The sequence below is a fragment of the Drosophila santomea genome, chromosome 3R, assembly GCF_016746245.2.
Source record: "Drosophila santomea strain STO CAGO 1482 chromosome 3R, Prin_Dsan_1.1, whole genome shotgun sequence".
Classification (NCBI taxonomy): domain Eukaryota; kingdom Metazoa; phylum Arthropoda; class Insecta; order Diptera; family Drosophilidae; genus Drosophila; species Drosophila santomea.
Window position 1 is genome coordinate 18087037 of NC_053019.2, and position 27384 is coordinate 18114420.

The 27384-nt window shown below is 41.2% G+C and overlaps 4 protein-coding genes across 7 annotated transcripts; all 4 read left to right on the forward strand.

Annotated features, from left to right (window-relative positions):
- Positions 1 to 889, forward strand: LOC120454207. The gene is made up of 2 exons (XM_039639304.1): positions 1 to 19; positions 75 to 889. Exons 1-2 carry the CDS (start codon positions 1 to 3, stop codon positions 887 to 889), a joined length of 834 nt encoding a protein of 277 aa, XP_039495238.1.
- Positions 890 to 5216: 4327 nt separating this feature from the next.
- On the forward strand, positions 5217 to 16587 carry LOC120452095. Of its 3 annotated transcripts, XM_039636170.2 has the most exons (9): positions 5217 to 6090; positions 7355 to 7588; positions 7736 to 7992; positions 10126 to 10304; positions 10455 to 10805; positions 11410 to 11617; positions 13101 to 13211; positions 13292 to 13470; positions 15980 to 16587. In XM_039636170.2, the coding sequence occupies exons 1-9, from the start codon at positions 5436 to 5438 to the stop codon at positions 16119 to 16121; spliced, it is 2316 nt and encodes a 771-aa protein (XP_039492104.1). In that variant the 5' UTR covers positions 5217 to 5435; the 3' UTR covers positions 16122 to 16587. The 3 variants fall into 3 exon arrangements, with proteins under 3 accessions (XP_039492104.1, XP_039492105.1, XP_039492103.1); XM_039636171.2 differs by lacking the exon at positions 10455 to 10805 and having other exon boundaries at positions 5227 to 6090; positions 15980 to 16585; XM_039636169.2 differs by lacking the exons at positions 5217 to 6090; positions 10455 to 10805 and adding an exon at positions 6954 to 7109 and having other exon boundaries at positions 15980 to 16210.
- Positions 16588 to 18989: 2402 nt separating this feature from the next.
- Positions 18990 to 20127, forward strand: LOC120453433. Its single transcript, XM_039638140.1, has 2 exons — positions 18990 to 19431; positions 19649 to 20127. The coding sequence occupies exons 1-2, from the start codon at positions 18990 to 18992 to the stop codon at positions 20125 to 20127; spliced, it is 921 nt and encodes a 306-aa protein (XP_039494074.1).
- A 2895-nt stretch (positions 20128 to 23022) lies between these two features.
- Positions 23023 to 24577, forward strand: LOC120452885. 2 transcript variants are annotated; one of them, XM_039637340.1, is made up of 4 exons: positions 23023 to 23223; positions 23557 to 23833; positions 23917 to 24098; positions 24437 to 24577. In XM_039637340.1, the coding sequence occupies exons 1-4, from the start codon at positions 23023 to 23025 to the stop codon at positions 24575 to 24577; spliced, it is 801 nt and encodes a 266-aa protein (XP_039493274.1). The 2 variants fall into 2 exon arrangements, with proteins under 2 accessions (XP_039493274.1, XP_039493275.1); XM_039637341.1 differs by having other exon boundaries at positions 23557 to 23806.
- Positions 24578 to 27384: the final 2807 nt, after the last annotated feature.

Genomic DNA, 27384 nt, shown 5'->3' on the forward strand with positions numbered 1-27384 from the left:
ATGAAGTTATTTTTTAGTGGTACGCAAAGATAATTATGCATCTAACCATTTTATATTTTAATAAGTATTTTTAGTGGTAGCCCTCGTATGCCTTACAAAACAAAGTCTTAGCCAATTGCACAGTGAGCCGTTGCTGGCAGTGCTGAAAGCTAGCGGAGATGATCCAAAAACTCCACTGATTGTGCTTTCAAATCCCACATCAAGGCCAACATTTGGAGAATCAATAAAATCGGAACTGAATATTCAGACCACATTACTTCCAGATTCCGCAACAACTATTTCACCAGCCAGATTTACAACGGCTTCCATAGAGAAGCGGAATAAAAAAACGCGACCTTCTCCGAAGCAGAAAACTGGCATTAAATATGAACAAAAACATACATTTTCAGTGCAGGACCTTTTGCTGATGCCCGGAATTATGGAGAGCTCCCCAAATATTGACCAGGGACGAATTAATACCTTAACCGCCCAACATGTCTTTTATCCTTTTCCAGTTTATATACCATATCCGATGCCGTTAATGCATCTGATGAGTACACCGGCCAAGGATAAAGTTGATGGCGAAATCGCGATGGGCTTCAATGAGATGATGATGGAAAATCTACTTAGAAACTCTCCCCAGCAAGACAACGGTACTGATTGGCACAAGATAGTCAGGAATCGAATAAAAACCGTCACCCAAGATACCCAGAAAAATTGCAGGGGAAAATGGCGAAAGACAACGACAACTACTTCAACCACTACCACTACCACTCCAACTCCTGCTACAATGTCCACTGAGCCAACGAGATTGCTGCCGGATAGCAGTGACCAAAGTGATACTGTGCTAAAATCGATCGAAGCCAATGAAAAGACAACTTTTGCCACGACAACTGATGCTACAATCTAATTTAACAAAGGAAAAACATGTAGCAAAAAATAACTACCTGGAATTTTAAAAGCTTACTCTGTATTTCGTACCCTTTATATATTTACTACCATTACTGCTTATTAATTTAAATTAAAAAAAAAACAATTTATACAGGCATAAAAGGGCTTAAAATAAATTGGAAATTAAATCGTTATCCGGATTAGCAAGACTTTACTGCGATTCTTAGTCAATTCATTTCAAAAGTAAGTAGAGTTGTAGCATAATTTTAGGCAGTCGCGTGCGCTTTCTTTCTCGCCATCTCTCTCCCAGTTTGTGATTGTTAGTTGGTATTTGTGCACGTCTCAATGCATATGCATCTGTATTTGTACGATTAAACTCACCTACCAACACCCAAAGTTGGCCGCATCTTTTGTGCTTCGGCACCTTCATTCAGTCGCTTATCCACGCTCGCCGGTCATCCACGCTTATCGCGCACACTCTTCTTGTTTTCATTGGCAATAGCAAGCGTAAAAAGTGAAAGACACAACGGATTCTGGAAATCAAAACTAACAAATTTCATCTTGTGAAAACCGAGAGCGAAAGTGACTGCTGGACAAATAACAAAACAACCCGCTAATTAGGCTCCACGCCACGACAAGCAACACCACCGAACAGTGCTCAAGAATTATGAGCCAATGGTGATGATCAGTTACTGTGCGTGTTAATTTCCGGGAAACTGCCTTTGCAAGTGTATGCAGGTAAAGTCAGAGAGTCGCACATTGCCTCTCCAATCGAACAGCCATCCAAATGCAAATATCTGACCCAATTTCAGTTTCATGAGTGACCAACAAAAACAAAGGCCAACAGCTGGCAAGCCGGTTGCACTTATCAACCGAAAAAATGGAAACCTGTTTGCAGGGGAAATGCGCTGCATGTCCGTGTGCATTTGGCCCAGTGCACTGCAGTGGTTAAAAGTGAAATTCCATGCGGTTGCTAACTCCGTCAGCTGTCTTCGTTGGGTTCTTAAGCTTCTTAAACACCCTACCCGCCCACCTAGAGTTATTAGCGCATGCCAGATGGGAATCTCAACGCGCTCTAATACCCATTAGAATCCCAATTAGTGTTTTGCTGGGCTTGCGTGCTCGACGGTTGTACGTTCTGAGAACGAAGCAAACCGAAAATAATATAGTTATTCTTAGAGTGATAAACAAATTAGGAGCATGCCAGAAGAAAGTAAACAAAAGGCCGAAGCAAAGCCAAGCCCGAATTGTGGTTCCACCCAGATAATCACACTTAATTGAAAACGTAACCTTTCAGAATAATTTGCAGCCGATAAACCGCAGCCACATGTGCGCGGCATTGCGGTGGCAAAATGCTTTTTATTCCAACCTCGAGGTATTTTTACTACACTTTTTATTGTCCTTCGGTCAATTATTTATTATTTGTTTCGCTCCCCAGCAGATGGATCGTAAAAAGTACGTTGAATCCGATCTATTTGGACTTAATAAGCCATTAGTGAGTGAAGTTGGTTAACCGCAACGAAAGTGAGTTCGCTATAGATTTCTCTGGAACGCAACTGAACAAATGCAGACGGGGCTAAAAAACTCTTGAAAATATTTGCACGCTAACACAAATCACACCACACACTTGGCGAACTAAGTTACAGGCACGCACAAAGTGAAATTAGCAATCTATTAGATTGCAATCTACATTCACTAGGCGTTCGACTGAAACCGAAAGTCGGCCCCAGCATTGGAACAATTTAATGAAATGCAAATACTTTAAGCTTTACATAACCGCTTGTTAAGCGATGTTGGATGTTCGGATGCCTGCCGCCTGCCCGAGGAATTGTCACATAAAAATGCAATAAAATCTCACGGAAATGCTGCGACTGACAGTGGCAAAACAACGACAACTCGCAGGGAAAGCTTGATACCTTCCGAAAACGTAGTCTGCTTGCCAGCCGAGAGCTGGCCATTTCCAAGTGCCATTAAGATAGATGTAATTGAATCATTATTTAAAAAGAGCACTCGAGTGAAAGCCAACAGCAGAACAGCAGTCGTAAGCAAATGTCTCTGGAGTGTTGCATAAATCGAAACCACAATCTTTATGGACATATTTCTCTATTAGTCACATATCTCTTTATTCATTTATTAATCATTTTTATTATAATGTTTAATCAAAAGAATCAAATATTTTATAAAAATAACAATAACATTAATATAAACAGCCGGCTTAAACTAAGCAACAATTTGTGTATTAAAATGTTTAAAGTTATGTTTAAGCCATGCTTCTAAGCCGCTAACCTTTTAAGACAACTAACGGTTGCAGCTGGGTCTTCGACTTGGCTTGAACCCGCGAAGAACTTACATCATATGGCTTGGTTTCTTTTTTCTACGGAGCGTGTTCTGCTGTCGTCGACTCCCTAAACTTGATTTAGCTGGCCATTATTTTTATAGCAATTGTGTACTTGCTGGCATATGGCTATTACTGTTGGCATGACATAAGCCGCCATGGCACTTTAATAGAATGCCTTTAATATGAAAAGCCATAACATCGCGAAGAGTTACATGTTACATATGTCGTTTATGCACATTACGCATTAGTAGCGTCTGCAGAGAGCAACTAAGTCGCAGCTCGTTAAAAATAATAATAATAAGTGGTTCTCCAGTGCACAGCTGTGCACGTAAAGCTGTCTAATTGATTGCATTGGAACATGATTATAAGCAGCTAAGTGGCTCCTGAGCTGACTTCCATGTCTAGGCCGAAATCAGCGTCTACTTTCAGCTAATTAGAATGCCGGGAAGGTCTCAGACGGGTTCGCAGACAAAGTTCAGCAGTAATAATGCGCACTCATATTGATATCTTGATCAAAACTGACATATTACCTTAAGCACTTTCAATGACCCATGCACAACAAAAGTCGAAAAGCACATATGTATGTACATATGACAAATCTTTTGTTGCTCTTCTCATCGGAAGTGGTACAAGTAATAGCGATTGTATTTGACAACTTGATTGCTTTTGTCGTTCAGAACGGCTTTTCTGTCCTGTTCTGAATTCTCGCGGTGTGAACAATAGTAAAACTTTATCGACGTTTTTTTTTTCTTTCAAAATTTTCATTTATCGGCTTATATTAGTAGGTCAACTTTTGATTCAATCACGTTAGAACCAAATAAAGAGTGCTATTTTTGATAGTGTTGCCTATAACGAATTCTTCGGCTATATATTTAAAAAGGTATACTCATCGAAATCGTCGAAAAGTATGTCATTAATCAGGATCAATAATCCAGTCGATCTGGCCATCCTTACACACAAAAAATATGCTAGCAATTAGTATATATTTATCAATCGATCTTGACCTTTAATAAATACTTTATGAGGTTTAAACAATATTGTAATTTCGACGCAATAAAAAAGAAACGCTTCCTTGTCAACGATTTACAAGTCTGTCCCTTGTCTATTGACCCATTTTCTCGCATATATTGATTTTGGGTTGCCGGAATAAGTACTTGGTAACAATATTGGCGCCATAAAAACATAATAAACCACTTTGTCGTTGTAGAGAAACCAGTTCGTTGGACACCAAATGGCCGTGAAAAGCGCCGACTAAGGAAGAGCGGCGCAAAAACTACAAGGAAAATTAACGTCAAGCCAGCAGACAAACTGCACTCGAAGCAATCCGAGGCTAACTGGAAAATGGATAAACAAACATAGAGGAGCGAATGTAGACGAAGCAACTTTCAGCCGCGGCAAGAAATACAGTTAAGGTTTTGCGCGGCGGAAGAATCTAGGAAGAGCGACGTGTGAATGCAGGAGAAGATACCATTTACCAGCTACAAGATACAACCGATAGCTGTAGCGCACTGCAAAAAGTCATCGACGGCCGACCAAAACGCTGAGAGAGGAGCGAAAAGCGAGAGAGCGACCGACCAGTTTGCCTTAAGCCTGGCCATGATCTTGGCCAACTGTTTAGGCCACAACGCGCTCAGTTGTTAGCCAGACGCGCACGCATGCGCACACGAGACGCGCGAACAGGTGATTTGCATATACACGAGATACAAGTATCTTCCAGATACGAAACCGTTAGGCCGTAGGTGTGTCGCAGTGAAGTAATTGCAGGTAGCTCGATTCCCGACTAGAGCAAATAGAAAACGCGCTAAATGCGACAGCGAAATTCCAAACAAACCAGTCGAAAACAAACACAAAGAAGAAAGTACTATTAAAATCAATACAATAGGAATTGAGCTGCTAAAAAAAATCCGTCTGACAAGCAATGAAATAGAATTAGCGTGCTAAGCCGGGTGCCGCATAAATTGATTTGTCGATTGGCTAATGACGATTGGCCAACAAGGCCGGCTTTTGTGTCCGCTAAAACGAAGAGTTCCCGAACACGTACCCCGGTGAAATCAGTTAAATAAACAGTTAGCTTGCAGTTAAATTGCAGGGCCAAGGTGGAATTGCAATAGGAAAAGACATAGTGATTGCAATTGCATTTGCAATTGCAGGTTGAAGGTGTGAAGGTGTAAAGCAGCTGTCAGCAGTGCTAACTGGCTGAGTGAAACCGAAATAAAACGAAACTGAAATGCCCAACACATACAGTGCTTTGCCCCATAATTGGAGCTCCGGTGAGAGCCAGCCACAGTGGACATCCTCCAGTAGAAATCGCAAATGCCACACAGTGAGCATGGCCAGATCAACGAGTGGTCACTTGATTTTCCTCCTCTTGATCTGCCTACTAAACTCGGCCGCCAAAGCGGATGGATCGACTGGGAATGGTCGTCTTGGACGCCATCGCTCCACCACTCCTATGAGCCACCTGTCCACAGAACCGCAGTCAATCGAGGAGCAGGAGGTGGTTACCGATTCACCAACGGATTCCCCAGAGGAGCTGGAGTCAACGATGACGACGGAACTGCCGGCGGAAGAAGAGTGGCAGCCTCTGGTGAATGCCAGTAAGTTTTCCACGAGGAAGCCGGTGGACAAAGTGACTCTTGGCGACTCCCTGCTCCTTAGACTGGCCCGGCGTTTTGCCAGTGGAAACGAGCTGTGGGACGGCCTTGTCCGCGATTGCTATCTAAAGCCAGATGTATCCTGCTTCCAAAAGAACGTCTTCAGCTACCTGGATACCGCTCTGGATGTACAGGATGTGAATGTGACCCAAAGGCTAAAGTTCCTCAAGAACCAAGTGGACTACCAAGTGGAAAAAGAGAGGGAAGAGCACCAGGAGGCACGTGCCGGTAAGTGGCAAAGAATTTTCAATGTTTTTTAATGTTGCGATTTTTTGCCTTTTTTTGCCTTTTACTCTTAGTAACAACACGTTGCTAGGGCCAAAAAATACTTTATAGCTGATTATAACACAAGTACCACATTTTTATTCGCGTTTGATTAGGTGAAGTAGTGCTACAGTCATAATACTACTAAATGTTTGCTTTAAAGGTTTGGCATTTCAAATTGTGATTCATTCAAACTTGTAGTTTAAAAGTGAAACCGCATATTTATTTCCAATGTTCCTAATGTTTATTCTTTATTCAGGACAGTTAGCTGGCAATGAATTCATTGCTTTCAAATTAGGTTTTTTTCTCCAATAAGCTTTAGCTAACAGCAACTTATGTAAGAGCCCTTGTGTACGATCGGTTTTCACATCGATTCTTTTTCTCGTTTTTGTCTACCTAAACCCGAGCACGTCCAAAAAAATGCCGCTGCCTCTTTCAGTAACTTTCACTTGCCGCGTTTTGATTTGATTTTTTACGATTTTAGCTGCGCCAGAGAGCAGTAAAGTATCTGCTGCGGCAACGATCTCCCGTTTATGTGAGTCACGGCGCTTTGACTGCTCTCAATTATGCGGCTATTTATCCGGCATCACATCAGATGTTTTCTTTGGCTCATAGCATGGCCATTAACGGCTATCGGTCGGTCAAAAATTATGTAAGCGGCTAGAAGTTTTTCAAATCTGAAAGAATTAAAGGAGTGGGATATAAATAAATTTAAAAATATAAATCAAATGGTTAAAACGCCATATCGAAGCAAATACTTTCAATATTTCAAGAAAAAAATTCAATATTTTTTTCAAATCTGTGGGCGTGGCTACATCAGAAAACCAACTTCCATCCAAACTTCCTTCTGTAATTTACATTTTGTAACGAATCTAGTATACCCTTTTAATCAACGATTACTAATTATTTTTTCTTTGATGACCACACATTTCGTTCTTCAGTCTAATTTACCAAATTTACAATTACAGTTCACAAATTAAACGGTACAGGATATATCTATCAAGATAGCATATGAACATATTACGGCAATTTTCATTTAAGTTTCATTTAAGCTGTTTTAAGTAAACACGAACATCCTTTACATCAAGTTGCGCTAGAACATCCGCTCATCTCGCACCCTGAGAAGTGGAAATCGCTTTCAGGAAAACTTTCATTAACCCAAAAGCGTCACTCAGAAATGTTTCACTCTTAATTCTCTTATTCACCGATTCCTCTTATTCCCAAGCAGCCAGTGCGGACACCCCGATCGAGGAAGTGACCAGCGCTCTATATGGAAAGAGCATCAAGTTTGCTATGACCCACGATCTGGAGGTGGATCTGCCTGAGGTTATGTTCAATGGCGCAACATTTCGCATCTCGCCGCGGGCCATCGAAGGCAACGGAATCATCGCCAAGCTGGAGCTGATTCCCAAACAGGTAGTCAAGGCCCGACTCGCCGGGGCGATAATCCAGAAGAAGATACGTAAGTAATACTCGCAATTTGTTTTACCATCACGCAGTTGCATTTGCAGATGCAAATGCAGATGCGGTTCTGCAGTAGAGGCCGCTTTCACTCTCTGGTCAAACGGCATCCAAAAGTCTGATTCGCTTGCTACTTTCGTTTGTACAGAAAAATTTCTACGCAGCAAACTGGTGCTGTCATTCCTCGCATTGCTGCTGATCATTAAAATCATCAAGATCAAGTTGTTCTGGCTGCTGCCAATCGTCATCGGAGTGGGTGCCGCCAAGAAGCTGCTCCTAAAGTTCCTGCTCTTCCTGTTCCCAGCGCTGTCGCATCTCTTCAAGCTTTGCTCGCACTACCAGCAATCCTATCACGCACCCGCCAAGTACCAACACCACCATCACCTCATCGATCATCATCACACGGTAAGCGCAAGAGGATGATGATTTTGCACAAATTGCAGCTCAACTACTCTCTGGAAAGTTGATTAACGAAATTGAAGACAATTGTCTTGTCTTGGTTTGCAATGGTTCAAGCTGTCTCCTACAAATGTAGTTTAGACTTGGAATCCCAAAAACTTATCAGGATTTGTCAAATATGATTTGATAAAAGCATAGAACTCTAAAAACTTATAGCACATTTGATTAGAATCATTGGTTCTATTTTTTTTAGTTCTGAAAATAGTTCGATTGCAGCTTAAAAACCAATGCAAACCCCTAGCGAACTTACTTGTATAATATTGATACAAGCCAACTCAAACGATTCAAATTAATTTTAATAGTTAATGGTAGGCATTTTACTAACATATCTGTTACTGTTTTTAAATTATATAAGCCATGTACAGCGAATACATTTTGATGAGACTGAAATATGGCATTTGGTTAAACAAAATTTCTTCCATTCCTATAAATATTGCTAACGGGTTTGGGCTGGGCCGCTTTTAATTCGGATGTATTTTTGGAGAAATTTTATTAATAATCTCGATGAGATTCAGTGTTGTCTATTAGCCTGCCGGTCGGAAGTTGCTTTTGTTCGCGCCCCGGAAATTCAATTAGAAAAGTCTAAAAGCGCGTCCGCCGCCGCCAGTTGAAAAGTATTTCCATTGAAGGTTCTCGAATCCAAGTTTGCATATGTAGCACGTGCCCTCGAAATCTCGAAATGAGCTGACGATGAAGCAGACAGCTCGGAGCTTGACATGTCGTCAAATGAAATCCGTCATTCAATTGGGCCGTTAGCAGGCAATAGACATGGCCAAGGCTGTTGCCAAGCCGTTTTCTCACAAAAGAGTGCACACGCGTAGACACTCGTATGTATTTATGAGATGTTTATGCTCGCATACGCAAGCGAGAATGCCGATAGAAATTGAAATTTAACTGGGACCAGAGCCTGAGCTGTCAGGATAATCCGGGATTTAATGCTTGCAAACGGCCATCCTTTCTCGACTAGTATTTCCCCTTGTGCTAACTTCATAAATCAACCGCTTTGGCAATTATAATCCTTTACACACGTCGTTTAATGTCGTTTAACCTACGACAGCTGGAGAAAGTGGGATTCCACGGGGAACGCTTGCAGCTCATCTTGTCTCGCACTGGAATATATGAATTTCTAAATATTTCAGGTGCTAAAAGAGGAAAGTATTGGCGGCAATAAGAAATGGAATAAAAATAGTAGAGTAGCTTATATATGTATATTCCAAGTGTGAGTTTACACCTGGGTGGCCAATGAAATGCGCATATTTTCCAGACAACCAGTATGCAGTCTTTAAACATTCGCGTTGCCTTTCCTGTCTGCTTTCGCACTCGGTGTAAATTAAATTAAATCACCAAAGTGAAAGACTTTGCAGCCACGAGGACTCAGAAACACCCGCTTAACATGTCGTCTGTTTGTGAGCGTTTGTCACCTCTTTGCTAGGAGAAGTTTTCCGGCCGCACAGCATGAAATATGATTCGAACTTGGCGCACAATAAAAATCACAAATAATAGGCAGAACTTAAACTTTGAGTCCAATTGCCAGGCAATGACACAGCCGCATATCTCCGTATTTTAGTCGTTATTTACGACTTTGCGGCAGTCATTGAACCGACTTTCTGAGCCAAAGCCATCGCAGCCCCAAGACAAAGTCGCCAGAATAATGCGTATTATTTGGTCGGTTCAAACATGACTATAAATAGCAAACAAGATGTCACTTGAAAAGGAAGCCCTCCAGAGCAATGAGAAAAGTTTTGCTGCTGAGTTTATTAAATTTCATCTCGAAGCCTTGCTATTACACATTTTGAACTTAGAGTCTCTCTTGGCTGCCCTTGCAATACAAATGTATTGCAATCAACACCCTTAAGGAATGTCTGTTATATGCTATAGCTGGAGATTTCAAATGTAAATCTTCAATCTATAAATTATTAACTCCAAATATGAACACAGCTGAAAGCTTTACCTTTCTTATTCTTAATTAATTTATGAAAAAACTTAATAACTTACAATTCTTAAATATAATAAGAAGAAGCCTTAATGGCTTTTTGAACTAAAAAGGTCATATTACATTTATTTTCCTTCGATTCTCAGGTTGTTCCGCCATGGCACAGTGGCGAGCACCACTCGGTTCCGGAAATCATTTATACGCACCCGCCGAAGGGCCATCCCTCCGCCTATCTCCATGGGGCTCCGGTGCATGAGAGCTACGGACCCGGATTCGAGCACTTCGAGGGTGCCTGGGAGAACAGTGGACCTGGCCTGGGATCCGAGTAAGTTGCGCTTCTCTAGACAGCACCCACGCTTTCTGCATCCGCATCTGTAACTGTTACTGTAACTGTCTGTTTCTGTGTCTGTGTCTTGTCTCTAAATCACACTCGAACATACCACACACGCATCCGATTTGCATCACCGAACCATAGATACATAGGCGATATAAATCGCGTTGCACAAATAGAGGAGAATGCCCATTACTTTAAGCCCCACCCGGCAAACGATGCCGGTGTCCTGCATGCTTGGGGCCTTGGCACCACACAACAGGCACAACAGGCACAACATCAGACGCACCAGCCACATCAAAGATGGCCTGTCACCCAGCAGGCGAGGCCACCCACACAGCTCAAACAGCAGACGCAGCAGCAGCAAACGCAGCAGCAGCAGCAGCAACAGCAGCAGCAGCAGATCAAGCTTCATCTGCAACAGCAATTAAGTGCTCAGAAAGTACAAGCCTCTAGTCACAGTTTAAACCCATTTCAAAGTCAGGACAAACAAAGGTACATGCCACTCAGGGGCAACCGAAAACCAACAAACTAGTACACCCACGCACAACGAAAACCCACACGCACCTCCACAGAAACACACACCACACACCCATTAATATAGTATACTGACCTAACTTCCCCACTATTTTCCCTTTTGTATGATAACCATTGAGTTCTATTTTCTAGTTGCTTTCTTGCCATTTTATTCCTTAACCTTAATGGAAATATTATCTTTATGAAACAGGGAAAACATGATGTTTAACATTAGTTTGTATTATTATTTAACACTCAATTTGCACGACCAAATATAAGCGATCGATTTTCTGGTAGCCTGCTACGTACATATGTATAAAGATCCATTTGAAGGGGAATTTTCGGAATCTGTTTGTGTTCTTACCACTCCATATATCCCTCCTGTTCCGGCTTATCCAAATGTAATTAAAATTGTTTAATGAAAGCCAAACAACAACCGCTGCTGCTGTTTGGCAATTGTTGCCAATTAAAAAGAGCAGCAAAAAGGGAAATATTACTCAGCTGTCCCAATGGCACTACTATTGCCTCACCCAACCTGATGGCCACACCTGTTTGCAGCACCTAATTTTCCCCGCTTTTCCAGCTCAAGGCCGGCACACACGCAGCACCATCCGGTGTATGTTCCAGGACACGGACACCATCCGCCGCAAAATGTTCCCGGACTCACGGCAGCCGCACAAATAGCCGCGCAGTACGATCCAGCGCGCAACAATCAACATCCGCAGCAGCCGCAGAATCCGCAGCAAGCGCCGCAGCAGCCAAATCAAGCTGTTCAGGAGCCACAACTTTCGGTGAGTATCACATTACAGACCATTAGGTATGTTTATTACTACACACCCACCAGCCAAATGGAATACGCACATGTGCATTTATTGTAATAGCAGCAAAGTACGCATGTACATAAAAAAGGGACTCTGTGAAATCAGATATCCCACATATGGTTATGGGTGGCATTTCCTTTTTGAAATCAGGTAAAACACACTAAGGAAAATAGGCTTCCGCATGGATGACATTTGCAGCAAGCAAGCAAGAGATCATCCTAAAGGTGTGAAGAGTTTTAACATTAGGGGAAAATGAGTGAATAGGCAACATTTCAATTTAGTGAGCTCAAGCTTGCAATTTAAATTTGTATCCTATTCTTTTATATACATATATAAAGCACGGTTGCGAGTAGGCGGACTCGACTATCTACGACTTCTGGTCAACTCCTCGGACTTCCATTCGCAAATTGTACATCTTCAATGCTGGATAACAACACACTCAATCGGGCTGCTGCAGTTTCACTTGCAAACAATCGTCTGGCACATGGCTGTCTTTATTGACACTTTCCTCAAAAGTGCAAATTGTTTTCCTATGATGCAAATTGCCTTGTCTGCGTGGAGGGTGTGTGTATGGTGACTTCTTTTCTCTTTTTGCCCAGCGACACCATTTCGTGGACTGCAAACTGCAGGCCCTGCAAGTTGAATGGCTTGGCAAACAGTCTGGCCAGCTCAACAACAATTGCTAGCAGCCCACCAACTGACTGACTGACTGACTGACTGACTGCTTTTCACTTTCAAGTGAGCAAAATGCCGGCCATGTGAGCACGGCTTTCGGTCACTTGGGCACTTGACAACGAAGCCATAATTAAAATGCACTTTGCCATTGCACTGCACAGCATAATCTGTAGGCTTGCAAAACAGCCCGCTGTTCGGCTTAATTAAATGAGCACACCTCGCAAAAGCCAAGTACCGAATATGATGGGAACTACGGAGTTGTCGGGAAAGTGTGCCAGCGGGTTTGCTTTGGTCCGATGAGCTGTCCACAACAGAAGGTTAGCAGCTCACGCAAACTCAACCCTTTTCACACAAAGTGACATTTGCTGCAACTTCCCACATAATGTGTATGCTTGGTCATATGAGCTGACCATGTTATTAAAGCTTATGGATATGGTTTGCAGCTTTTGAAATAATTACATTTCCTAAGGAGCAAATCTAGAACAGTAGTTAACAATTGTATCTGAACTACCTTACATATAAATAATATCTATTTTAAATTTCTGTAAATCAACATTACTTTCAAAAAGGAAATCCAACATAAAACTAAACCTACTCGATGAAAATCCGTACATATATGTATATGCACACTAGAATTGTATTACCTTGTAATATGGCTTTTGACTAGGAAAAAAGCACTAATTCGGTCATTGAAACATTTTGTGTAATACCTATATTTTTATTATTCGATCAATTTGTAATAAAATTCAATTTCTCATAATCCTCCACTTTTTTCCAGCCCGAATTAGCAGCCCAGCTGAAGGAGGCTATACGCATTCAGGCCGAGCAGCGCCTCATCCAGCAGCAGCAGAAGATACTGGAGCACCAGCCATTCGTCCAGGATGGACAGGTTTGCAATTGCCCATATCCGCCACTCGAATGTGCGACCATGATGAATAACTTGTGCGCCTCTTTTTTGTGACTTTCCAGCCGCTGTATCCGCTCAACTACGATCCGTTCTACAGTCCCATTCTGTTGAAAATCGACAAAATCATCGAGCAGTTCGGAGTGAAAAACGATCTGTGCAAGGAGCGCATTGTGTGCAGCATGTACAAGGATCCAGCCACCTACAGTCCGCACAGCAATTTCATTTCCGCGGAGCTGAGTCGGTAAGTTGGAGACCAGAGTGGAGCAGAGTATGATTTTAAAGGAAATACGTTAGTTTAAGAGGAGTACACATGAACATCCATCTTTAGAATTCCATTTGAAAATTCTAATTCGATTTCCTTCATGCTTATTTCTCGGGATTTCTTAGTTAAGGAACAATGGTTAAAAATACGACATAGCAAGAGTTTAAATTTATTTAAGTTTGTACGAAAAACTTTTCAATCGAACGATCTCCGTTTGTTCGACATAAACGTCTGAGTCAAGCGGGCTTTATGGTTGTGGGCCGTGAACTCTGACTTGTCATTTGCCACAAAATGTGTCATTCTGTGCTCTAATTGCCCAAGGCATAGTGAATTGTGATGCCAGGCAGTCAAAACTGAGATACATTTTGCAGCAAAGCTGGCCAAGTTGAATTTTCATGCCTTTTTAGCTGCGGGTGAAGGCTTTATGGTCCACCACGGATTCGGTGCCCCCATCATTGCCTATCAATTAATAGGCAAGAGCGTGAAAAGAAAGTGGAACTCGGAGTGCAGCTGTCGGAGGCAGCTTGTCGTTGCAAGTTCGTGGCTGTCGCGTCGCATCTCCTAATTGAACTGCACACTGCACATGGGCAGCCAAGTGGAACCGCTTGCTGCTACAGCCGCGTGCCATCGTCATCATAGTCATCATCATAGTTGTTGGATGGAGTGTAGGTGACTTCCACCCATGTCGGTCACTCTGCGGGCACTCAAGCATGTCGCAGACCAGATAAACTCCCCATTTGCTATTCATCATATTTCTCATGGCTCATTATCTTTCGGGGCATGCTCATCGTTTTTCTTTTTCTCGCGCTGACAACAATAAGTGCAAAATTGTTAGGCCCAAGATAGCAGCCTTGACAAAAATGCGAATGACAGCCCGGTGTCCCTGGATGTGGAGTCCTTTAGATCTAGGTCCTTATGTTTGTGTGATTTATGAGTCGTCGCGTCCATAACAAGTCATTAATTGGGTGGCCCAAAGTGTGCTTAATTGCCTTATCGGGACGCCAATGACAAAGGCTGGGAGCTCAGGCTTTCGGTCATCGTAGTTGAATATTAATTAAAATAAATTGGCCTTGTGAAAGCCAACGTTTGTTTAAAGTGTCCCCCCTTCGCAGACATGCGCATCTATAATGACAACAATCATAATTAGTTAAAAGCGTCCTGTATTGTTTTCCAAAGTACCAATTCAATCGCAAAAGCATCGAACTTATAAAAACAATTTTGGTGCCAGCCCAAGGCAACGGCCGTTCTATTTTAATTAGACTTCAATGTTTTTTCAACGTGTGCCATCAACAAGGTATGGCATAACAACAACGGGGCCTAATTAAACATAATATGGCACCGAGGTGTGCATGCAAATTCAAAGGTGCACTTTAAAGGAATAACTATATATAAACATAAGAAAGTAATTTACCGAAGCAATAAATATCTTCAAAGAAGAAGATCATTTTAGGAATAGCAAGCAAAAAAATCAAAAAAAATTAAAAGCCCTCATGAATGGTTAACCAATCGAATTCCATAGAAAAAACTGGACCATCTACAGATCAAGTTACAGAAGTTGAAATCCCTCAAGCTAATTTTATTCTTCTGTAGCTATTTACTTTTGCACAAGAGGCGGAAGATACAAGACATACTGAGACCACATTAAAAGTCAGACAACACATCCTGGCACCAGGTCACGTTCTCCCATTCTTCCTCGATGGGCAAAGAGCATAGGGAATCAGTTTGGCCTTGGCTTACGTGAGTGCGGGAGTGATTTTCCGGGCACCACTTTCTGCCACGGCTGACTAGTCACATGAAATCCATTAGCGTCATCCCGCCCACAGAATCAATTGCCTCAGACTCATTCAGTTAAAGAATTGTTGAGCAGCAGCAGCCGGATGAGAAATGGGTATCGGTGGGTTTTTTGGGTGAAACACGATGTCTGGCACACAAAAGGCGCGTGTTTGTAAGCCCAAAAGTACGCAAAAGCTACTCGAACTGCTACCATGAAAACTTTACTGTGATGGGCCAAAGTGGCAAAGTTAATTAGCTGACTTCCTGGCACTGAGGAAAAAGGCATTCATAGGCTTTTGCCTTGGCTAAGGCCTGCAGCTGGAAGTAACAAACTAAACACACTCAAAAGAATCATAGCCTTGAATTCAGAAATATGTGTTTAAAATCAGTAGTGTTTAATTTCGCTCTAGGTTTAAAGCAAATAAGAGTAATAGGAAATTATAGAAAAATTTCGATTCATATTAATAAAATTTTTATTATTTGAGATAGATTTATTGTTTTTAATTTGAAATAAATGTTTATATGAAGTATATGTAGTAGAAGTTTTATCTCAGTTTATAAAGGTTCATTTTATAACTTAGTCTAAACCAAAATTCAGGTATCTAATTTTCGAGTGTATATAAAAACCGAGAAGAGAAGCATCTACAGAAAATACGATTTAATTAAACACACGAAAGTTGTTAGGCAAAAGTTTATCATTTTGTGTCTTTTGCAGCGATACCAGCGAACTGGAGACCGTAACGCATGCGAATGAGGCAGTGCGTCGCTTCTACCGACTAATTCAGGCTGCCCGGGATGGACAGGATCAAAAGGACTGCCAGAGCCTGTACCCACAGTGCAATATGCAGGCAAAGTGAGCCGGAGGTCCCCAATCTTCGAATGAAAGAGAGAGAGACGTTAAACGAGAACGAGCAACTTTAAAGTCAACTTTTCCTTGTTAAAAATCGAACTGTAAATAGGATAGAAGTTAGGATAAGCCTAATTTATTTGTTAGACTCTTATTTTTTTATTTATTTATTTATTTATTTATTGTAGTCTAATGGTAAAAGGCTAAATGCCAATTTGATGCCTTTTTGTCACGTTACCGCTGCATTAATATTCATTCTGATTTTGTTCAATTTTACATACGAAATATTCACTTCAATCGGATGCGGTCAGTACACTTTTTAAATTTCCCACACACACGTGAATGGCACACGAATAATTCACAGATAATTTACTAAAAATACCATATAATGAAATCAGAATGTTTATTGATTGCCGGCCAAACGAATGCGGCTGCAAATTCAATTAGTCAATACGCAAAAAATGTTATTAGAGGAGTTTTTATCGCCAGCACATAGAGTGGAAAATAAATTGAAATTGTGTTAAATGTGTATCTATCTTACTTTGGGAAGCTTAGTTGGAAAAAAAATAATTAAGAGGTTCCCCAATATTTGTTCCCGAAAATGCTACCACAAATATAAGTAAAAAATGGAAAAATTATAGGTTCATAACCATATAATTATAATAAACAATATATATAAATATATTTCTTATGAACTCCCTACGTAAATAATTTCTTGAATCAATTTCGTTTGCACCATGCATTACACAATTATTGGCAAAGTCGAATTGATTTTGGACCTGCTGTAATTTGGCATAAATAATTATACTTCTTTGATTTCGCATGCCTGGCTTTTGAATCGGTGCTGCTCCTCCAAGGCAATATGCATAAATATTTTAGAAGGCTATTTGCGTAACCCACATGCTGGGAAATCACTCACTCAGACCAGCAGATTCGATATGAACATGTTTTCGTTGCATAAATCAAGGCGCTTCACGCTCAGCAGGAATGCCATTCGAAGTTCGAACCGAACGGCGTCTAATTGTCGCTGGCAAATGGAAATTGTGGAAATGGAAGGAAACCTATTTGCATAAATACATTTATAAGGCGGCAGTGTATTGGCGTTAGAGGCGACTTTGATGTCTCCATGACGAGCACGAACTCATCTGAAATTTATATTTATGTAAATGCCAGGCGCAATTAACACGCACATGTCAAAGCTTTCACTTATTTCTCAGCATAAATATTCGTTATTGCCCAAACAAAAAACAAAGCAAAATGAAAAGCGACAAAAACACACAAAAAATACAACAAAGAGCGGAAGCTTAAAAAAGACATTAAGATTCCTGGGCCCAGCCAACTGCACTGACATCAAAACACCGATTGCCAAATTGGCAGCTCATTAAATGCCGAAGCAGCCCAATGACACCCCCTACTCTGCCCCTATAATTTTCTTGGACCTGTCTTAATTTGGCCCCCAATACATTTCCGCTCTTCGAACAATTTTTAATGAAATCAAGTTGTACACTCCAAACACGGTTAATTAATTCCAATAACATGAGTACTGTTTTAATAAAATCCCAGGTGCCGTTGGCCTCATTTAATTACGTGTACGGGACAAAAAACCATTAAAGGAGCTATTTCCATTTATTCCTTCACACTATGTTTCCTACATTTTTCAAAAGCATGGGCGTGGCAGTTTTTACGCGGCTTGTGGGCGTTATAGTGGGCGTGGCAGCATGGGTCAACAAATAGTATTCCTTTTTTTAAGGAAAAAAGCATTAATAGAATTAGATAATTTGCTAAACATTTAATGGACAAACTGGTTAAATATAAACAGGTTAAAATAAGAAATGACAAATATGAGTAAATCAAAATAGAACTGTTTTTTTTTTATAAAGAAACAATCATCTTTAAGGTTCAGTTAGTCAAAAATCAATAACAGAAAATGGTTGTTTAATGGCTATCCCCATTTTGTAATTTTTCCCACCGAACTAATTTCACTAAATCAATTTTCTATAACTCATTAACACTAATAAATATCGTTAAAGTCATAACAAAATAAATTTTTTATAAACCCTAAATTACAGTAGTAAATTACAAAATGAACTGCAAACATACTTTAGGTAATAATTCATTCAATTTGATGCAAATATTCTTAGATGGTATCAGTGATAAAAAGGAGTATACAATTGGAAGCTGAATATATTTTTTAAAGAATGTAATTAAATTGTATTTATTTTTCAAATGTATTTTTTCCGCTTCGGTGGTCAGCAGGTGCATTTGACTGTCCCCCATGGGGGGCATGCAATCTGTGCAACCGGCAACTGGATAGGAAATGGGAGCTGGGAGGGCGAGGTATTCTAATTGGCTTTCCAGGCACGCACCTCGGATTGCTGGGCACTTGATTTTACGAGCGGATACCCGGCCGTCGATGCAAAAGAAGCCATCAAATAACTTTCAATTATGTGCGGCCCATTATGGCGAGTATTATGTGGGAAATCGTCGCGATGAGGAATTCCTACTCCTCCGACAAAGAGAACAGCGTGCCCATAAAACCAATGCCAACGTGACCCAATGGACTCAAAATGCCGGAATAGAATCAGAATCCAGAAGCGTAGTTACGGGTAGGTATGAGCACAAAGGTGAAACTCAGGTGTTCAACTTGCGCTTTCCATGACTTTGACAACAAAGCGAAATGGTAGCTAAAACTGGAGCCCAAAGCGGTGGACAGAAAAAGAGCTCCGTGCGTACCTGGCATACGCAATTCAATTAGCAAAGTACCGCCGTATAAAAACCAAGCGGTGCCCGTGCGACATTTGCATAACCCGCTGAGTGGCCAACGCGTGCGCACCACCGAACCACCGAACTTGAGGACTAACCGCCGCCACAAAAAAGGATGAAGAGCACCGCCGCCTGTCTGATAGTCGCCCTTGCGGCGCTGTCCGCCGCCCACTCGGCGCCCACCGCCGACCAGGTGGCGCCCCAGTCCGCCACCCAACTGGCCCTGGACATGTACCACGGCTGCCTGAAGGACCTCAGTGTTTCCTGCGTGCGTCCCAAGGCCCTGCAGTGGTTCAACTCCGCCCTCCGGCAGCCGGAGGTGCGCATCACCGAGCGCCTGTCGATCGTCCGTAGCGCGGAGAGGGTCGAGTCCCGATCCCTGAACCCGGCGGAGCGCCTCTTCGACGACATTGACAGCTACCTGGGCAGCCACTCCCTGAGGATCCAGGCTCCAGAGTACTTCCGCACCTCGGAGGCCCGCTCCCTGGTGCCCGACTTCCTCATGTCGAATCCGCTCACTCAGGGTGGATTAGTTCCTCTGTCAGCTGCTAACGAAGGTAGGTACTCAAAACACATTTAAATGATCTAAAATAGTTTAAAAAAGGGGTGCAATTTTGAATCATAATCCAAATTCCCAATTATTTTAAGTGGCCAAGTAAATCTGTTAAGATATATGCAAATCAGCATACTAATGATCTAATCTTCACCAATTGTGTTATATTCTACTTTATAACTTTAACCCTACTCAAAGCTTTATTTTTAATACGTTTCCAGGACGTGGCATGATCCGCAAGGCAGTTCTTCCGTTCCTGCTGGGTTTGAAACTAAAGACCACTGTGCTGGTGCCACTGGCCTTGGGACTCATTGCGCTGAAGACCTGGAAGGCCATGACTTTGGGCCTGCTCTCATTGGTACTGTCTGGAGCCTTGGTTATTTTCAAGATTGCCAAGCCCAAGATTGTCAACTACGAGGTGGTGCACTATCCCCACCATGTGGACCATGTGGTGCCCCATCACATTGAGCACGTAGTGCCCCATCACATCGAGCATGTGGTGCCCCATCACATTGAGCACATTGTGCCGCATCACATCGATCATCATCTTGAGCACCACATCGATCACCACGTGGATCTGCCCGTGGAGCATATCGAGCACCTGGAGCACCCATCGCCCGCTTGGGATCCTCATGCCTGGGCCCGATCCTCGCAAGAGCCGCAGGATGCCCAGGACTTGGCCTACGCGGGTCAGAAGTGAACCTGAGTCTAGAGACCAAAAAACCCCCTTACGAAATTCGGCCAAACTGCAACCTTATTTATTTCTTTCTATATTAAGTAGTTAAAACGAACCGCTGTCGGCGTATTGTTTATTTATTTATTTATTGAAAAGTGTACAAAGCAAAGAACCATAAAAAGAACCAAACCCCCAAGGCGTTTTTCAAAGGTACTAAGTGGGAATTAGCTCTGCTGTCTTTTTGTGTAAATATTACTGTAATAAAATCATGTAAAAATTATGTGCCTAATTGAAAACTTTTTTGAATGCTGCAACCCCTGAGCAAAGTGAGTAATTCATCCCAAAACTTTTTTAATGTGCTGAGTTTTGCTTTTGGGTTGAATTTACACTGCAGATTCCATTAAATGAAATGCCACAGAATAATGAGTGCAGCATCTGGGCAAAGTTCCTGATAAAAATGCCAAATAGCACTCTTGGAAAATTAAGCAGATTTTCAAGGAGTTGAAAACCGGGAGTAGAGGAAAAGCACAGAAAGATCCTTAATGGAATGCACACATTTTTATATGCCATGTTGAAAACTCTTGTTTATACTAGACATACACCGCACCGTAGCTTTTAAAATATAGTATTTCAGGAAAACATTGTAGATAAATAAAGTCACCTTTTACTATATATTAGAAGCTATTAATTCCTTTCTACATGTACACTGGTCAAGTTGAAGAGTGAGTGCCGTTTTCTCACTCTAACGTTAGGTATATCATTTTATTCTTAACGCTAGGTTTACACATTTAATTTAATCTTTCCATAAAGTTTTATGATCAGTAACTAATAAAAATTTAACTCCATCACATTTCCTCGCTTGTAAATGTTTAATTTTTTTAAACATACTTTCAGGGAATTTTATGATTGTCGCCACGGGATACAAAATAAACTACCAGGCCAAGGGGAACAATTTAATTATTGCATTCTTTTCTTACTTGCTGCAATTCTGTCCAACCCACAGAGAAAATCGATGGCCAGTGCTGCGGTCATATCAATTGCCAATCCCCCACCTTACGCAGGTGAGTTGGAAAGCTGCCGCAAACACACATCTCCTGGCCAAAATGTCGACGGCGATGGCGTGAAACAATGCAAAATAACTGGGACGCCAAAAAAAAAAAGGAAATTCGACGGCGAAAAAAACGAGAAATTGAAAACCAATATCAGCATGGAGCGACGACACTTCATTTATATTTAACGGCATTCACTTGGCCGCCATCGCTTGGCTATCGTTTCTACGCAACAATTTGGAATATGAAAAGTTTTCCAATTTCATTGGCTCGGAACAGAAATGCGACCAGAATGGCAAATTGTCCGCCAATGAAATGGTGAAACTTTTGACCGAGCCAGCGACACATCGCAACAAACCGAAAAATGGCCGTGCGAGTTGCTATCAAATCAATTTTCATGGCAACAAACGCGTAATCAATGCACGAGATTCATATTTCAGCCGTATTTCGAAATTCAGCGCATGACTTTGGATTAATCGCAGCTGGACATAGCACTTTCGCTTTCGTTGAGGAAAAGCACTTTCTACTTCGTTGACATGTAGGTGGTCACTTTTTTTGGCCGCCAACCAACCAACCAAAGTCCATTGGGCCGGCTCCATTTTTCCTCCCAAATTAATAATTGTTATTATTATGACTTGAGTGCCGTAATTAGTTTGCGTAATTTGGCGTGCGTCGGCTGTGGGAAATTATGTGTTCCAATACATTAATTGCTAGTTTCTGGTGGTCAATAAACGGTTTATGAGCTTGGTTTACCTCCTTTAACCTAATGGAAATGGAATTGTTATTACAACGGCCCATGAATACTTCTTAAGGACCCGCTGTTACAAGAGGGTAGAATGAAATACCTTTTAAATGTCTGCAGCTCGTACTTTTTCCTTAGAAATTGTTTATAAATAGTGTGAAACAGTCTGCTTGCAGCATAGTTTCTAGAACCAGCAGTTCGTAGTCATTTAGGTGCGTTATATTTCATATTTTGCGTTCATATTTTGTTTTTACTTAATCAAAAAACATAGAATCTAGGATCCAAGCTAATTAGCAAATGTTAATTGGTAGCAAATTCAATCTTTAATGGTAGAGTTCACTCCCCAACTGCAGTTTTTCAATGGCACTTGAGATAACCGCAGACTGTGGAATAGCGTTCCTACACTTGGAGAAATGTGACAAACTGTTTATCTTTTCATTGAAGTATCTTAACTGAAGCACACAAACTTTCGTTTATTTTAATTTTGATGACAACGATATACATAAGTAAGCCCTAAGTGTGCCATCAAATATGAGTTTTGCTTAATTTATAAGTGGAAAACCAATTATGTAAAATATTTGTAAACCAAAATTGTTACTTTCCCATAATGAGAAATAATTTGCATACGTTCGATTAACTCTTAATGTGTTTGTTTATTTTGAATTTTCCCATGAAACCCCCGTGAAATATTACAAGATCAATGAAAGAATATGTTATTTTAAGGAGAACATTCAAGTTACACCCCTTTTCGAAAATGAAGTACAGCTTTAATAGCATCGAATATAAATATTTTCAAGTGCAGCCATTCACCCACATAGAAAACTCTCGGATGCGAGTGGCACGCGTTCGAAATAAAGCCACATTAAGTATACGACACGTGGAGCGCAGGGGCACGCACACAGGCAAAAATACATAATAAACTTGGAGCGGCTCTGTCGCGTTCGCTTCATTCATGTCTTCTCCGGCCATTTCTTTTTGGCCAGCCATTCGGCAGCGAACGAGTTAAAGATCCAGTGAGTATAAAAATCGTGAACAATAGAAAAACGATTATTAAACGCATTTGTGCCAGCGCCGAGGCGAGTTGTCTGTTGACCAGCGAACCTCAATTAAAAGAATCCGAACAGCAAAATGGCCAAGTTGCTCCTGGTGATCGTTGGTGTGGCGGCCCTAGTGGCGGCGGGACAGGCAGCTGGTGGCTCCAACGAGCAGCTGCAGCGGCTCATCGCCGAGGAGCGGAGCAAGTGCGCCAGTGGCCAAGACTCGATGGCCTGCATCAAAGAGCGGGCCATGCGGTTCGTGGACAACGTGATGAGCAAAGACAGCTTCCAGGTGAGCTTAAAAGTACTTAATTTGTTGGGGGATAAATGAAAAAGGAGATACTCTTCAAATAACTTTAACACCATTTTAAAAAGTATTTTTATTGATCTTTGTTGTACTTTAAATTAATTATAGTTTTCAATTAGATTTTATACAATTGGGTTTTAATACATCTCTTCATGCTTGCAAATCATTTGAGGTTTATATTTTCCAAATATAAAGTTTCTGGAATACCACACTTATGATCTTAAATATTAGTGATATTAGCTATCAGATATTACTTAAGGTCGTTTTAAAAATAATTTGAAATTAACTCTATAAATCGGTTCTATGTGCATCACTAAGGTATCCAACCTGGAGGTCCGCTCCAATGGAGAGAAGACCAAGCCAATCAATGAAGCTCGTGCCAGCAGTGCCGACGGATTCTTGGACGCCATTGAGAACTATATCCGTGGACACGACGTCAGCATGGACTTGCCCTTGGCCGATGCCAAGGTCACCGTCTCGGCCCGCAACCTGGTTAACAATCAGCTGAGCTTAAACCTCCAGCTGAACGGCGACGAAGGCGATGAGGGCACTGATATCGAAGCCAGGGGTAAGAAGGGCAACATCTTCAAGAAGGGTGGGTTCACTTTCCGCATGCCTTATTGCCACTTCAACTAGTTTAGCATCTACTACAACTCGAAATGGTATTGATTTTTGCAGGCAAGAAGCACCGTCTCCGCAAGCTGGCCATGCCCATCCTTGTGCTCATCCTGCTGAAGGCCATCACAGTGATCCCCATGGCCATTGGCATCCTGAAGATCAAGGCATTTAACGCTCTGGCCCTGGGCTTCTTCTCCTTCATTGTCTCGGTTGGTTTGGCCATTTTCCAATTGTGCAAAAAGGTAAGCCGGCCGCCATACTAAACCGCATCTCTTCAATTGTCTTCCAGGCATTCGCTGGATGTGGTAATTAGTCAGCGTTTTGTGTGTTGGGATGATGTTGGGCGTGGAGTTCAAAGTTCGTTGCAATTAAGTGTCTTTTGTAGTGCATGTATGTATGTATAGGAAGTCGAGTGGGCGGCAGCAGCAGGGTAAGTCGAGCCAGAATCCTCGCCCACACTCTCCCGCCTCCCAACCAAACCACAAAACTGACTACCCAACCATCACTAGCATATCAAATATATATACGTGCAACTTTGACAGAATTCCAGGTTTTTAATGCCATATGTTTTGTGCTCTAGATTGCTCATGATCACCATCACACCGCCCACATCACCGCCCATGGTCCTTGGGACGGCCGTACCTTTGGCTCAGTTCCGGTCCCCGTTGTTGAGCAGCCCCAGAAGTTGGCCCAAACCATGGCTTACCAAGCCTACGCTTAAACCACAAGGATGAACCCCCACAAGGATGAACCCAGAGGTGCAGTTTGAAGCCGAGAAGTGGGCTGAAAAGCATGGAATCATTTGTTAATTGTTAAGAATGTTCAGTGTCTTTGGGCCACTTTTGTACACTTCCTAAACTGTCCACTACATTAGACTTTACTTATAATATTTATTAATTATTTATTGAAGAAAACAAGAGTAAGAAAGTAGAGAAGCAAACACCAAAATAAAGTAGACAAATAAATGCCTTGAATACAATAAAATCGATTTCGTTCATTTGATGAGCTAAAGGTCTAAACATCTAGGTCCAGATCACAGAGTTGTTAACCCATGGCATCTGGCTAAAAGCAGCGTGGGGTTAAAACCGCACCGCTTGAATTCCTAAACCAACAGGCCTAATTAACGTTTCCACCCCTCGGTAGCATTCTGAGAGTCTTGGCCAATTTCATGCGGCATACAATATGTATGAGCCATCGCTGGAACGGCAATTGTGTCCTAATTAGCCAAATTTAATCCGCAGCAAGAGCCGACCCACGGCAGCAAATCCAATTAAATATTCCACTCAAGTCGCGTTTGAGGCCCGGCTGAAAGAGTCGATTAAATTGATTAACTGCACATAATTTAAAAAATGTAAATTTCCTCTTTTCACTTGCGCGAAAGTCGCCAGGCGTCGGAGAGTGAAAGTCTTCTATACGTTTAGCTTCAGCAAAAAAGGACCAAGTGCCATTGGATCGGATCAGGGACATTTTCTGACAGAAAAACCATTCGCATGAATCGATGGGTGGCCCAAATGGAAAATAGAAATTCGCAATAAATCCGTGTCATGAAGGCAAACCCCAGATTTGTCTACGCTCAAGTGCACTAGGAGGGGACATTCTATTTGGATTCCACGAATTCAAATGCCTTTATAATACAACTTCTCATTTTTTTTTTGTTTGCAGAAACTTTTAAAGAAACTACAAGTCAAATAAATTACATGTTTTTTAATGTTTTCACAACATGAAAATTTTAATAAAATAAATAAATAAATAAATAAAATACTTGTTACTTAATGTTTTCACAACATGAAAATATATTCTGTTTAAGGTAAATTATTTGCAATTAAAAGAGGCTTTGTGACTACTCTAAAAATTCTAGTGACTTCTATTTCTTGTAACAAATTGAAATTATGTTTATATTTTATACTTAAATAAAATCCAGCATCAAACTTTAGTTTCTAAGTGCGTTCGAATTATCCTACTTTTTTTATATAATGCATACCACTTATTAAGCTAAATGGAATACTTTTCGAGGGTCAAGCCCCAGTTTTCAATGCATGTTTGTTGTGTATGCAACAAAGTGTGAAAATTGGCATAATATGGGCATTTTTGACCTCTGGCCCCTTGCCGTTTGGCAATTTTCTCAGAACTTAAGCCAATTTAACAGGCTAGCGAACCGATGGCGGGGGATTCCAAGCAGGGATCCTTGTGGTGTGGGCAGACACCTGGACAGGTGGCGCCGCTTTTATAATCGCTCGCTGCTCTTTCGGTTAGCAAACCATCAAGCGTTATCATCATGACCAACATTATCATTATCAGCATTATCATCATCAGCATTATCATCAGACTCGAGTTGAAGCCAAGACACGAGCTCATAGAAATTCATCGTACCGCTTAAAACATTCGAACCTTTTTTTGGCACGATCCGAGCAAAAGTGTGGCGCTTGTGAAATAAACAATTTCCTTTATCGTAGGATACGATTGTTACACATAAATGTAACATGTCGCTGATTTAAATACAGCAGAGACACCTTTTGAATTTTTTAAGCTGACCATTAGGTAATCTGTGATGAATTCAAAGATTTTGGCACGCAAATACAGATGTCATGTTGTGTAATATTATGGTTTTTTGAAAAATGGGTTCATAATCATTCGAATAATCCCTTTGTATGGACATCTAAAATGCAGATATTTGACGTGCAATTTATCTTTAAAAGAATCACTTTTCTAATAAATGATTATCTATAATATTAACTATTATGTTTGCGTAAAGTAACGTTTAAACTTAAATGAAAATCATCAAAATAATTTACATACAAAATAGTGAACAGGAACACCCTTTTATGCAAATAACCTAAAAGTGTGCCACCTAAAAATAAGTGGCACAGTAAAAATCGAAAATCAATTTCGTAATCTGAAGAAAAGCCAACAAAATAATAATTGAAAAAACTGCAAAATCAAAATCAAATCCAGTGGGAGTGAATTCCAAGCAAAGCGTAGTTGAGTTCCGTACTGATTTCTTGTATCGAAATTTGACACAATACGCCGAACTATGTACGTGTCTTCGATTTGGCTTTCTTGTGCTCGGCCGCGTAAGAGTAATGGGCCTGCATACTAATAACCCCACAAAGATATTTTCATCGAGGCGTCAATAATGCAACTTCGACTGGTGGGAGGGCCAGGTGGGCTAGGTGTCTGAGGCCGGGCCGATATGGAAAGCGAGAAAGCTCGAGGGGCAACCCAGTTAACAGAGAGTGGGTAATGTCTTAGGATAGTAAATATGTTAGAAGACATTCGGGGGGTGAAAATACCATTAAATGAATCCTTAAGGATATTTTGTTAAGAATCAATCAACTTGTATAAGATAAATAAGATAAGATAGCCATTATATTTTTAGTTTAGTTTCGCCGTCTCCACTACTTGTAAAATATCCGTTAAAATACCAGTATATGTTTGGAATTAAATTAGTCCTTCTTAGGTACTATAGTTCAAAGGCAACTTGTAGCATGGTACTAGAGGTACTTAATATTCGTGACACTCGCCCACAGC

Coding starts and splice junctions, on each gene's coding strand:
- LOC120453433 (XM_039638140.1), top strand. CDS start 18,990: ATGAAGAGCACCGCCGCCTGTCTGATAGTCGCCCTTGCGGCGCTGTCC. Junction 19,432..19,648: donor TCTGTCAGCTGCTAACGAAG/GTAGGTACTCAA, acceptor ATACGTTTCCAG/GACGTGGCATGATCCGCAAG.
- LOC120452095 (XM_039636170.2), top strand. CDS start 5,436: ATGCCCAACACATACAGTGCTTTGCCCCATAATTGGAGCTCCGGTGAG. Junction 7,589..7,735: donor GATAATCCAGAAGAAGATAC/GTAAGTAATACT, acceptor TCGTTTGTACAG/AAAAATTTCTACGCAGCAAA. Junction 10,806..11,409: donor CAAAGTCAGGACAAACAAAG/GTACATGCCACT, acceptor CCGCTTTTCCAG/CTCAAGGCCGGCACACACGC.
- LOC120452885 (XM_039637340.1), top strand. CDS start 23,023: ATGGCCAAGTTGCTCCTGGTGATCGTTGGTGTGGCGGCCCTAGTGGCG. Junction 23,224..23,556: donor TGAGCAAAGACAGCTTCCAG/GTGAGCTTAAAA, acceptor TGCATCACTAAG/GTATCCAACCTGGAGGTCCG. Junction 23,834..23,916: donor GGGCAACATCTTCAAGAAGG/GTGGGTTCACTT, acceptor TGATTTTTGCAG/GCAAGAAGCACCGTCTCCGC.